Source organism: Nilaparvata lugens, chromosome 1 (assembly GCF_014356525.2).
Source record: "Nilaparvata lugens isolate BPH chromosome 1, ASM1435652v1, whole genome shotgun sequence".
Lineage (NCBI taxonomy): Eukaryota > Metazoa > Arthropoda > Insecta > Hemiptera > Delphacidae > Nilaparvata > Nilaparvata lugens.
The window spans coordinates 649,376-662,022 of NC_052504.1; the positions used below are offsets into that span (position 1 = coordinate 649,376).

Genomic DNA, 12,647 nt, shown 5'->3' on the forward strand with positions numbered 1-12,647 from the left:
ATTATTAGCTTCTAATTACTTTTTTCATCGACAATTCCTGGCGATCTTGAGAAATTTTTCATTTAGGTTAGGCTTAGAAACGTTTGCTTGGAATTAAAATCACTGAGGTCCGTATGCAGATACTCGGCTTAAACGGAGAAATGTCAGCTGTCCGTTTAAACCCCGTATGAAACACATTATGATAGATGCAACCTTATCAACAAGTAAACGTGGTTTAGCGTTAAACGTAGTGTTAGTCCTGATGCTTGATAATTGACCGAGCGAAGTGAGGTCTAAGAATCAAGTCGACGGTTTGGCATTTCTCCTAATGTTTAAATGTTGCGCATTTACGGCGAAACGCGGTAATAGATTTTCATGAAATTCGACAGGTATGTTCCTTTTTTAATTGCGCGTCGACGTATATACAAGGTTTTTGGAAATTTTGCATTTCAAGGATAATAAAAGGAAAAAGGAGCCTCCTTCATACGCCAATATTAGAGTAAAAATCAGACTATAGAATTATTCATCATAAATCAGCTGACAAGTGATTACACAGATGTGTGGAGAAAACAGTCTATTGCTGTATTTCCATAAGGTCTATAGTTTCAAATCAGGTACTTGTGGATGAGAATACTGCGTGAGGTCTACTGTTCACAGAACTACTAGTAATGCATCTATCTAATTGTGTTTTTAGCAGACTGTTGTAGAGAACGGGTCACCTACTCGTATTTTAATGAAATTTAGTTGAGCTATATTTATCAAATATTTATTTCAATCATGAAAATGTATTATGAAATAATAAGAAAATATATTTTCTTGGCGGATAAAATATATTTTAGTTGATCTTCATCAGATATACCCGAATAACTTGAATCACACCTATTTTCCACTATAGAAGGCAGAGGTAACGCAGAGTATCGGCAACTCTGTAGTCCTATAATTTCTACTGATCTTATAACTAGAATCTCGTCATAGCCTACCGAGAACTCAGATCTAGTTGAAACTAAAAACCATTTTGTCAGACAAATGTGTATTGAATGTGATTATTTAATTGTAGGCAAAGGGAGTGAAATTTATGTGGGACGCTTGCTTTGAATCAGTGGAACGCATCAAGACGAGCAAAGGCGGAGGCTGCATCCTGGCCCATTGTATGGGTCTTGGAAAGACCTTCCAGGTGATTATTTATTTATTTACATTTTTTACAAATACATGATTAGAAAAGGACCAACAGACCTAGCCCAAAACTGTTCCCTTTCCGAATGTCGATAGTAGTAAGCCAATTCATTAACAATAATAATAATAATAATATTTATTCATGCATGTACATTTTACATTAAATGTTTCGCATTTGTCAGTTACAATAAAATCATACAATCTGTCAGGTCATCAAAATCTACGTGAATATTTGAAGTCCAAACAATAAAGATGACATCATCTTAACTATTATAATATTTCACTAGGTTTATTTCTCACACTGTATATGAAAAAAACTCCAGTAAACTGTAGAAGCATCTCTCTTGTAGCCAATTCCTCAGTAGTCTCTTGAATGTTCTTCTATTTGAAGTATCGAGAATTTGCACTGGTAGTGCGTTTAAGATCCTTGGACTGACATGCTCTGGCTTAGCTTCAAAAAATCTTGTTCGATGAGGTTGGAGTCTCAGCCCGTGTGTTGTAGCCATGTACGGTAGCGCCTGTAGTCCACTCGTCCTCGCGGGAAAATCCATACAATGCAGCCTCTAGGATATACAGACACGGCAACGGCAGGATCTTAGCTTCCCTGAATAACTCTCTGCATGGAGTTCTTGGTGGCTTCCTAAACATCATTGAAGCGGGTGCCGCACCCCACAATATCAGGCCATACGTTAGAGCTGGCTGGAAATATCCATAGTACGCTACTCGAACTATTCTCTGGTCCACCTTATCCCTTATCAATATTGATATTGCAAACCCCCCTGCATTGAGCCTTTTTACCACCTGATCAATGTGACTGTTCCACTTCAGTCTTACATCAACATTGATTCCCAAGAATCAATAATTAATTAACATTCAGTATGAACCAACAGGCATGCGCCCAAAACTCTGTCTATCCATAGTTTAAATTGATAAAAACGTTCTACAAGTTATGAAGTAGGATGTTAATTATCTAATTTTCTTGTAGTTAGACTGAATTTTTTCTCAATTAGTACATTCATAACACTTGGAATCGCCAAGCTATAAAGTGATATTCAAAATATTAAAATTTAGACGAAAAGTATTTTTTACCCAAGGAATCTAGATTAACAGGCAGAGAGAGATCCTTCTAAATGCTCTTCCTCGCTCTAATACCCAATTTCACTTCCATTATGAGAAGTGTTTACTTCTCGCTTATTATTACTCATCTGGTGTATTGTGTTGTGCTGTGGGGCGCAACAAGTATAAAAAACATTCAGAGATTATTGTTCTGCAAAAGCGTGCAGTAAGATTTTTAGCAAATTTAGAAAATAATCGTCCATGCAGAAGCACATTTAGAGATCTTAGGCTGCTCACTTTACCATCTCTATATATATCGTCCTACTTTTTACTGCAGATAGAATTGGCATCTTAAAAAATAATTCAGAAGTGCATAACTATTTTACATGTGGTAGTAGAAATCCATTTATTGAACATCATCGGTTAACATTTTCAGATAAGAATCCGATTGTTTATGGCTTGCAACTTTTCAGCAAGCTGCCTAAAAATTTGTCAAAGTCAAGTAGTCCTAATTTTTTGAGAGATTTGTATGCATTTTGGTTGACAAGGCATATTATAGTGTTGAAGAGTTTTAAATGATAGGGTGCTATACTTTGTTCAACTGTAAAATAGCAGTTATTTCATGTGAAGTGTAGAAGAAGAATGTTATAATTTTATGTGACATGTGCTATATTTTTGTAAGCTCCTGTTATCTTATTTATTTACTTTCTGTAATTTTCAATACCTGTTGACATGGTTAGTTGTAAAGTTATTTGGCTTAATAAAATTGAATTTGTAGGTGGTGTCTCTGGTGCATACCCTGCTGACACACAAGAAGTTGACGCGAGTGAAACGAGTTCTAATTGTGTGTCCGTTCTCGACCATTCTGAACTGGTACGCTGAATTCGACAAGTGGACGAAGGAGGTGGAAAAGAACGACGATCTCAATGTCTCCCACGTTATCAAGTAATCATTCTCACACATAATTCAACCAGCTTATTATTTATTATCTTTACAAGAAAGCACTGATCGAGAGAGAAAAACTAAGGATACTCCTTGTACTATTTCTCTCCCGTATTTAGATAACATTGTAAAAGTCCGAAATAGGATTATGATTTCACTTTTCTGAAATTTAGTTGGTCCATTTTCACTCAAAAACAACAAGAACTAAGAATTTTAAACTTTGCCGGTTGAAAAGCTGAATAAAAACAAAAATATTACACTCGAATCATCATTAGTTAAAATTATAGTGAGGTCCACGTTATAATGGCAGTATTTGATTAACAGTGGTGTTGCTATCATTGTCTATCATTCGACAAAGCAGATAGCGCTATCGTTTTCCACCACCGCAATGTTGCTAGATCGTTTTTTAACAATGTGAAAATATAATTAACAAGATATTCAATCTCAATAATGAAAATTTCTTATTCAAAGATATACAGGTATCAGCTATCCTGTATAGAAGGCATCAGCTATCCTTGTCTATCATTCGACACAGCAAATAGCGCTATACTTTTCAAGCTCGCCACAACGTTGCCAGATCGTTTTCAACAATAATTAACAAGATATTCAATCTCAATAATTAAAATTTCTTATTAAATCTTTGAAAAATATTTTTTCTACACGAATAAAATATAATAGATTATTTTAAACAAGAAGATATTACATCAGATATCAACTATCCTCTATAGAAGGCACAGAATCGGCAACGGTGTTCTCCTATCTTTCCCCACTGCCATTATAACGTAAATCTCACTATTATAGTATAATAAAGTATATTTTCCAGTACTGGAAAAGGTTGAAGACTCCAGTGAACTTTGTGAATTTTTTCTGATTAGGGTTTTGGCAGAAATTGATTGGGAGGCAGGCATGCCTTGACAATTATTTATCTATTTCAATAATCTATTCTATTTATCCATTTATTTATCTATAGTGAGGTCCACGTTATAATGTCAGTGTTTGATTAGCAATGGTATTGCTATTCTTGTCATATGTCTTGTGATATGTACTTAACGTTGCTTATGACTTGTTCGTTTCTTGGCAATAAATAGTTATTTGTATATCTATAGTGAGGTCCACATTATAATGGCAGTGTTTGATTAGCAATTATGTTGCTATCTTTGTCTATCTTTCAACAAAGCTGATAGCGCCATCTCTTTCTCGCTTTGCTCTGTTGCCGTAACGTATTCTAACAATGTAGAATGAATTAACAAAATATTTCACCTTAATTATGAAATAATTTAAAAATATAATTTCTTGCCTAATAAAGTATAATTGATTATTTTAAACGAGAATGAACGGTTAATATTACATCAATAAACCTGTATCAGCTACCGTCTATAGAAGGCATTGACGAGACAGAGGATCGGCAACGTTTTTCTCCTATTTTTCTCCATTGCCATTATAACTTGGACCTCACTATAGTGGTAAGGTGAAAAACAATAATTAATCTATTTATTTATCCAGTGAGAAAGAGAACTACAGGAGAGCCTATCGGTTGAAAGATTGGCACGAAGAGGGCGGAGTGATGATCATGGGCTACGACATGTTCAGAAACCTCACCAATCAGAACAAGAAGCTCAAGGCTAAGCTAAGAGATGCCTTTCAAATGAGCTTGGTAGATCCTGGTAAGTATTAGCAATATATTTTATTGTTTCATCAAAGTACTGTCCACGTTGTTCAAGTCTTGTCCTGGCCTATCTCATGATCTGAACTCAATAGGGGTCTACTGCTAAAGGCCGGGACACACATAACCGCACTGATGAGTGTCGGAAGTACTACGGCGAGTGAGAATACAAAGGCTTTCAAACGTGTAGAGACACATACTACCGCACCGCGCCAGCACCGTCGCCGGGTTTGTTGCCCGCGCCGTCACCGTCTAGTTCAGTTTACTTTTTGACAGTGACGGTGCGGCCTCGTGTATAATGAAAAGTGAAAAACTTATTGAAGAGATACGGAATTTTCCAGCTTTGTACGATCAAAGTGATGAGAAATATCGCAATGCCGAATACAAGTATTTTTTGTGATACGAAAATATTCGTAGAACTTCATTTAATTTCTGCCTCAATGGGACTTGATTTCCAGGCACTATCCACCCAAGTTCTCTTCCTTGCCCAATTAATGTTTCCTCTTTGTCTTCTTCTAGAGTCATGGCATTCATTGCTAAATCACTGTTTCAAAATTTTGAAAACATGATTGAGATCACAAACAGAGATCAGAGCACATTAGCACAATGTCAAAATCTTATAAAATTTAAGAATTTAACACAATTTGAATAGTTTTATGTTTTCAGAAATGATATCACAGTAGCTCTACAGAACTGAGACACTGCTGCCGCTCGGCTGTCGCACGGATATGTGTGTTCTCCTACCGCCATCATCACCATGTCGCGGGCGTAGCTCGGCCGTACGTCGGCGCGGGCTCGGTACGGTCACATGTGTCCCGGTCTTTATATCATCAAACTGTAGTGTGTTTCACGTCAGCACCTGATTTACATTGGTTCGCTATCCTTGTCTGCCATTAGACAAAGCGGATAGCTCTATCCTTATCCAAGTCTGCACAGTTTCCAAATAGTGTCTGTAATCTATGGAGAAATATAATTAACTACCAGAGTATTTAACCCCAGCTATGAACATTTATTATTAAATGATGATTTATTTATATTCTCTTGATGAATATAATATATTTGTGATATAATCTATGGAGAAATATAATTAACTACCAGAGTATTTAACCCCAGCTATGAACATTTATTATTAAATGATGATTTATTTATATTCTCTTGATGAATATAATATATTTGTGATATAATCAATCATTATTAATAAGAATCAACAATTAATATATCAGATTTACCGGGAATACTTGAATAAATCACACATCGATTTTTGGGCGTTCGATACTTTAATTATTCTACTAGATTAAACGGAACTTGACAAACAAACATCATCTGTTTTATCATCTAATAGAATTTATAAGGACGCCAAAAAATCGTACGTCCAAAAATCGATGATTGTGTAACTAGACTATCTACTTGAGAAGGTGGTGAAAAAAGAAACGTGGCAACTATGCCGTTCAATGATTTCCACTATATGAAGTGAATCTAACTGTAGTTTATCTTCATCACTTTTTTTATTAAGTAATTAACACCAGTACAAATGATGACATTATCAACTGTACTAGATTATACTGCATTATTATGTTGTATGAGATCATCAACTGTAGGCCTTCTAGATTATATTGCATTATTACATTGACTACATGGTATTTGACCGAGCGAAGTCCGTCCATCTATTTAGACCGTCTATTCAAGTAGACGGTTTTGCATTTATTTTTTTGTTTGTATGTTTATATTTATTTATGATCCGCATTTACGGCGAAACGTGGCAATAGATTTTTATGAAATTTGACAGGTAGTCTATGTTCCTTTTTGAATTTCGCGTCGACGCATATATAAAGTTTTTTTGAAATTTTGCATTTTAAGGATAATACAAAAGGAAAAGGTGTCTCCTTCGAACGCCAATATTACCGTAAAAATCAGACTATAGAACTATTCATCACAAATGAGCTGTCGAGTGGATTATTAATTGCATATTTTGTGTGGTGTGTGTTGTAGGACCCGACCTAGTGGTGTGTGACGAAGGTCATCTGTTGAAGAACGAGATGACCGCCCTGTCCAAGGCAATGACTCGCATCAAGACGCTGCGTCGAGTTGTGCTCACCGGAACGCCGCTCCAGAACAATCTCGTCGAATGTATGTACCTAAATCAACTTTTTATTCTCAATTCACACAATTTAAGCTCCTGCCTAACCCATAGGTTTTTCGGCGGCTGCCTGCTTACAGAAATGCTAGTCACAAACGTTGAATAAACATGTCATGTTGAAGGGATGGATTCAAGGATCCAAAGGTTCAAAGAACCTCACACGTCAACCGAAGCTTATTGTGTGTCCCAAGTACGTTAGATGGGCAAACCAATGGGAAAATATATTTACGTAAGTAAGAACTGGTAAGTCACGCTGATCTAGACAGTCTAAAGTGTGCTAGTAGATCGAACTCTTCGGTAAAAAACAATAATGAACGTTAGTAATACAGCACGCATGCTTTGATGTCAGTTAATTGCCAATAGACTTTCATATTTTTATGTCAGCAATAGAAGAAATATATAATTTACTAGATAAGGAAATAAAGTTAACTAATGAAATAGAAAACTACATAGATTACTCACCGTCAGCTAGAAATCAATTGAACATTATAAATATATTTCATATGAATATAAGAAGTATTTCCAAAAATTTTGACGAACTGGTAGTATTTTTGAATGATTTAAAATTTGATTTTGATATAATTATCTTGACTGAGACGTGGATATGTGAAGAATCTCTATTTGAATATAAAATAAAGGGTTATAGAACATTTAACAAATGCTCCAGGTTAAATAAGTGTGATGGCATTTGGAGGAGGTCATGTTTGAGATTTATTCAATAGATATACAAGAGGCTAACTCGTTAAGTTTGAATGTAGAGATAGGCAATATCAAATTACTGATAATTGCAGTTTATCGCTCCCCTAGTGGTAATGTTGCTACATTCCTAGACAGTATTGAGAATAGCCTCCAATCAATTCAAGATAAGAATAATTGTGTCTTTGTTGGAGATATGAACATTGACTTGAATGCAAATAACAATATAACAAGTGAATATATTCATATACTAAATAAAAATGGTTTTGAATCATTTATTAATTCTTTCACGAGAGTAACAGAAATTTCACAAACTTGTATTGATCGTATTTTTCTCAAGACTAATAAAGTAATGTAAAGTAAATAAGCAAGACCAATGATATAAATCAACAATCTTTTGGTAATGTATTAAAAACATCAATTACAGATCACTTTTCGACTACTTTACACATCCATCTATCAAATAACAGACAGGCGAAACAAAAAAGTAGCTTTCCTATAATTGACTATGCACTACTGACTAAACGCATCGAAGACGAGGACTGGGGGTTCTTGTACTCTAATGATGACGTCGGTATTGATTCATTGACGGAATTGTTTGTGGAGAGACTTAGGTGTCATATAGAGAATTCTACAAAGATGAAATCTATTCCACATAAAAAACGAGCCTTAAAGCCTTGGATTACACCGGGTCTTATCAAGTCGATAAATGTAAGGGATACAATGAAATTAAAACTAATTAAACAGCCATATAACACTTTATTAAAAAACAAGTTTAAAGATTATAGAAATAAGTTGAATGAATTGATCAATATCACTAAAACAAATTATTATAAATATAAATTAGAGGAACACAAAAACAATAGTAATAAATTATGGAATGTTATGAGGGAAATTATTGGTAAAAATGCTGACAAAGGAAATAATATCAAAATTGACCCCAATAAATTAAACAATTTTTTCGCAAATGTAGGTAGAGAATATGCTAGTAAAATTCCGGCTATAAATGTAGATTGTGATGAAATATACAACGACCACTTCCCATTAATAAACGAACATTTTACCCTGAATCCTGTTACGAGTGATGAGATGAAATGTATTATAAAAAATTTGAAGAATTCAGCAAGCCCCGGACTAGACCATATCAATAATATTACAATAAAGAAAATATCTACTTGTATTGCAGAACCTTTATGTTTCATCATTAATAAATGCTTTGAGGCTGGTAAATTCCCGATTTGCTTCAAGACAGCCAGAATTAAACCGTTTTTCAAGTCAGGTAACGTTGATCTTCCGGAGAATTATAGACCCATAAGTTTAATCAGTAATCTAGCAAAAATAATGGAGAAAGCAATCAAAGCTAGATTGATGGGTTTTATAAACAATCACAACATAATTCATAGGGATCAATATGGCTTCCAAAGTAACAAAAATACTGAGGATGCTCTGGCCGCCTTTACAAATGAAGTTTCTGAAGCCATGTCTTCCAATAACAACAAATGCCTAGCTATAATGATTGATCTGGCAAAAGCCTATGATACCATACCCCACAATAAATTACTAATAAAATTGGAGAGGTACGGGATTAGAGGACGCCACCTTGAATTATTTAAGAATTATTTAAGTGATCGGACACAATTAATATCTGATAACAACAGTTACAAATCAAATACTACAAAACTTAACGACTTTGGGTTACCACAAGGTACCGTCTTGTCCCCGATTTTATTTTTACTTTATATCAACGACATCTTTAAACTAAATATTGATAGTTCGAAAATAATTTCCTTTGCTGACGATACGGCTGTAATAGTTAAGGACCGCTCATGGTTAGAGACGTACTCGAGAGCAGAAAGAGTAATATCCATTGTTAAACAATGGCTTGATATTAATACATTGAGTATAAATACATCAAAAACTAAATATATTACATTTTCTCCTACAATAGTTGGTCAACCAAATGATGCTATGAATTTAAAAAATACATACAAATTGTGATTTTGAGAAATGGAAGGATTGTGCATGCCCTCAACTAAAAAATGAAAAATCTCTAAAGTATCTGGGCATCATGGTTGATTGTAACCTTAAGTGGGAGCCTCATATAGAATATATTGTAAACGCTTAAAATTTATTTCCTTTATCTTTTATAAAGTCCGTAAAATATTAGACATTAAATTACTTAGGGTCCTTTACTTTGCCTATGTTCAATCGGTGCTGCAATATGGGTTAGTGGTATGGGGAGGAGCGTATGATGTTTTCATGAATAAAATTTTTACATTTCAAAAAATGATAATAAAAGCAATTCTTAATAAGCCAAGGGCTTTTTCTAGTAGTGAAACATTTGCCGAATTTAAAGTGATGACAGTACGTCAAATTTATATAAAGAAACTTCTCTACTATGCATGGATGAGGAAGGATGAATTTACAGTGAATAATAACGTTTCTTTGTATAACCTGAGAGTTACATCTCATAACATTTATAATATTAACTATTCAGATTTGACAATAGTGCGAAGACAATTGGGGTATCTTAGCTCAAAAATAATAAATATCATGCCAAATGCATTGTCAGAATCTCTTTCTAATAGGGGTAGACAGAGGATGGAACAGATAAATAAGTGGGTGATACAAAAATTTTTCTTCGACATCAGTCAAATATTATAATATTACTAGTAATTTATTGTTGAACTTCGATTTTTTGTAGCTTTGATTATTAGTAAATAAATTTTTATATTTATTCTAAACAGCTGATACTCTCACTCAGCGGTCAGGGTTTTGCCCTTGCTGGGTGGTGCCATGTAATTTTAATTTATTTGTAAAATAGCATAATATTAATCTAGAATATTTCTTTTGTAAGTTTTTTTTATTTTGTATTTTGTTTTTATGGGCAATAAAGATGTTGAAAAAAATACCTGTGTCCGTTACAAGATGCAGGAGTTTTTTTGCCTATACTAACATGCCATTGATCAGGTGGTTGGTTGCAGCCAAACAGAGCCCTTCTACTTGCCCCTAGTCTCTCGCAATCCATTATGATAAGCTAGGCAGTCTCTTCACACTGATTACAAAGCCTACACATCTGACGATCCGACTTTTATTTCTGAGTCCAATTTTGTGGAAATATTTCAGTGGCCATGTCCAGTTATCAGAGCAATACAAATTCAAATTCATTTATTGCATGAAATAAATACACAATTGAATATACTTCACAGTTAGTACAATTTCAAATGGATCAACATGTACACTTGTAGGTTGTACTCTATGATCAGATTAAGTATTGTACAATAAATACATAATGATACTAAAGTGAAAAGAAAAGAAAAATTAACATGCATCTCGTCCACGAAGGCTCAAGCCTGTGTGTGGAGAGGCGTCTGTTCTTTATTTAGAATAAAATTTGTGTGGTTTGAGAAGGTTAAAGTAATTCTTGAATACTGAATCCTTGAATAGTTAATTATTGAATGATAATGAGTTTGATCATTATAGAAAAATTACTGAGAGGATGATACACCTCGAGAGCATTGATGCAACCCAATGAAGAACCTGTCACTGGAAAAGTATAAGTTATAAACAATGTATACAAGAAGCTTTAAAGAAGAAAGAAGAAATAAAGAAGAACTAAATGAACAGATGAAAACTGTAATATAATTTGACAACTACAACTTTTAATAACAAAGTTTGATGATGTTTGTTCCGGCTCACTATATATTACATGGCTAAGACATTGTTATAGTAAAGGTACATTCACACTACGTGCAGATTACGGGATCTCAAGTTGATAATAAGTTATAGGTAATTTGAATGAATTATGGCTTCTATGTTTTTCCTACCAATCTCCCTCAATTTTTTTATTTTAATTATTTTTAATATTCTTTCCAAAGAATGGACATTGATATGTCCAAAGCTCCGCCAATTTATGTAGATGCATAACAATATGATTATTATCTGTAGTTATTATATTACAAATTGCTTTTTCATATCATATACAGTTCAATAATTATTTTCTTAGTCTATATTATGTAAATTCATCTATAATTTTGCTGTATTGTAAGCAATTGTATATAAGTGTATAAGCCAGTATATATTGTAATCTACATAAATAAACTACTCAATCAATCAATCATATTTTGATGCGTTTTTATACGCATAAGGTGAACAGTTATGGGCATTACGAAGAGTGGAAGGAATATTTCTGTATAAAATTTGTGCAATATAGGGCCTATAAAAACATTGTATTTGTACAAGGCCTATAAAAACCTATAGACCTATGAGCATAACTAGTTATTTATAGACCTTGGAGCAATCAACTGCTTGACATGACCTCTACCCAACCTCACCAGCCAGCTGGTGTAGTAAGAGCTTGCGTTCAGTTAGTGGTAGAGTTCCCTGGGCAAGTAATAAACTATCATGTGAACTCTCCCAATGAAAACGTTCATGGTAGAGTATTATTTTTTAGTAGAGTAGAGTGGGATAGTACTCTACCACTTGCCCTCTCCCACCACTGCTTCTCACTCTACTCTACCACTACTATGCTAATGAAAAGATGAGAGTCTCGAACTAGTAGGGTAGAGTCGTGCAGTAGGCTATCAATTTTAAGAACATATCAATATGTTGAAAAAAACTACCAGTTTAAGCATATATCAATGCTTTGTGGCTGAAGGGCGATAATGAATGTTCCGTATTGACATTTTTAGGTTAGTTCTATTCACTAGACAACACACTTCACCTTCTATTCTCAATTGTGGTGAAAACATTTACTCGACCAAGTAAGTAGAATAGAGTTAGTATTCCAGTTACTCGACCACTATCTCTAATAGTGAAAACCAGGCATAAAGCATGTTTTTTCGAAATTTATAATCTGATTGTGTTGTTCTTGTATTACTTCCCTTGCCCTATTACCATAGGTAAGGAATGTATTGCTTTCTGAAAAAAAATTAAGGTTCCCCAATTTCTAAATTTCTATACAAGGTCACCTAAGTCCAAAAAAGTGGTTTTTGGGTAGGC

The 12,647-nt window shown here is 34.1% G+C and overlaps 1 protein-coding gene across 5 annotated transcripts in view; it reads left to right on the top strand.

Annotated features, from left to right (window-relative positions):
• LOC111054123 (transcriptional regulator ATRX homolog) overlaps window positions 1-12,647 on the top strand; it is a 100,926-nt gene that overhangs the window by 44,173 nt on the left and 44,106 nt on the right. For all 5 annotated transcript variants that reach the window (XM_039427094.1, XM_039427097.1, XM_039427101.1 and 2 more), the window contains 4 exons: window positions 1,037-1,153; window positions 2,987-3,153; window positions 4,654-4,814; window positions 6,803-6,940. In XM_039427094.1, coding sequence (XP_039283028.1) covers window positions 1,037-1,153; window positions 2,987-3,153; window positions 4,654-4,814; window positions 6,803-6,940 — 583 coding nt within the window. The remainder of the gene's footprint in view (window positions 1-1,036; window positions 1,154-2,986; window positions 3,154-4,653; window positions 4,815-6,802; window positions 6,941-12,647) is intronic.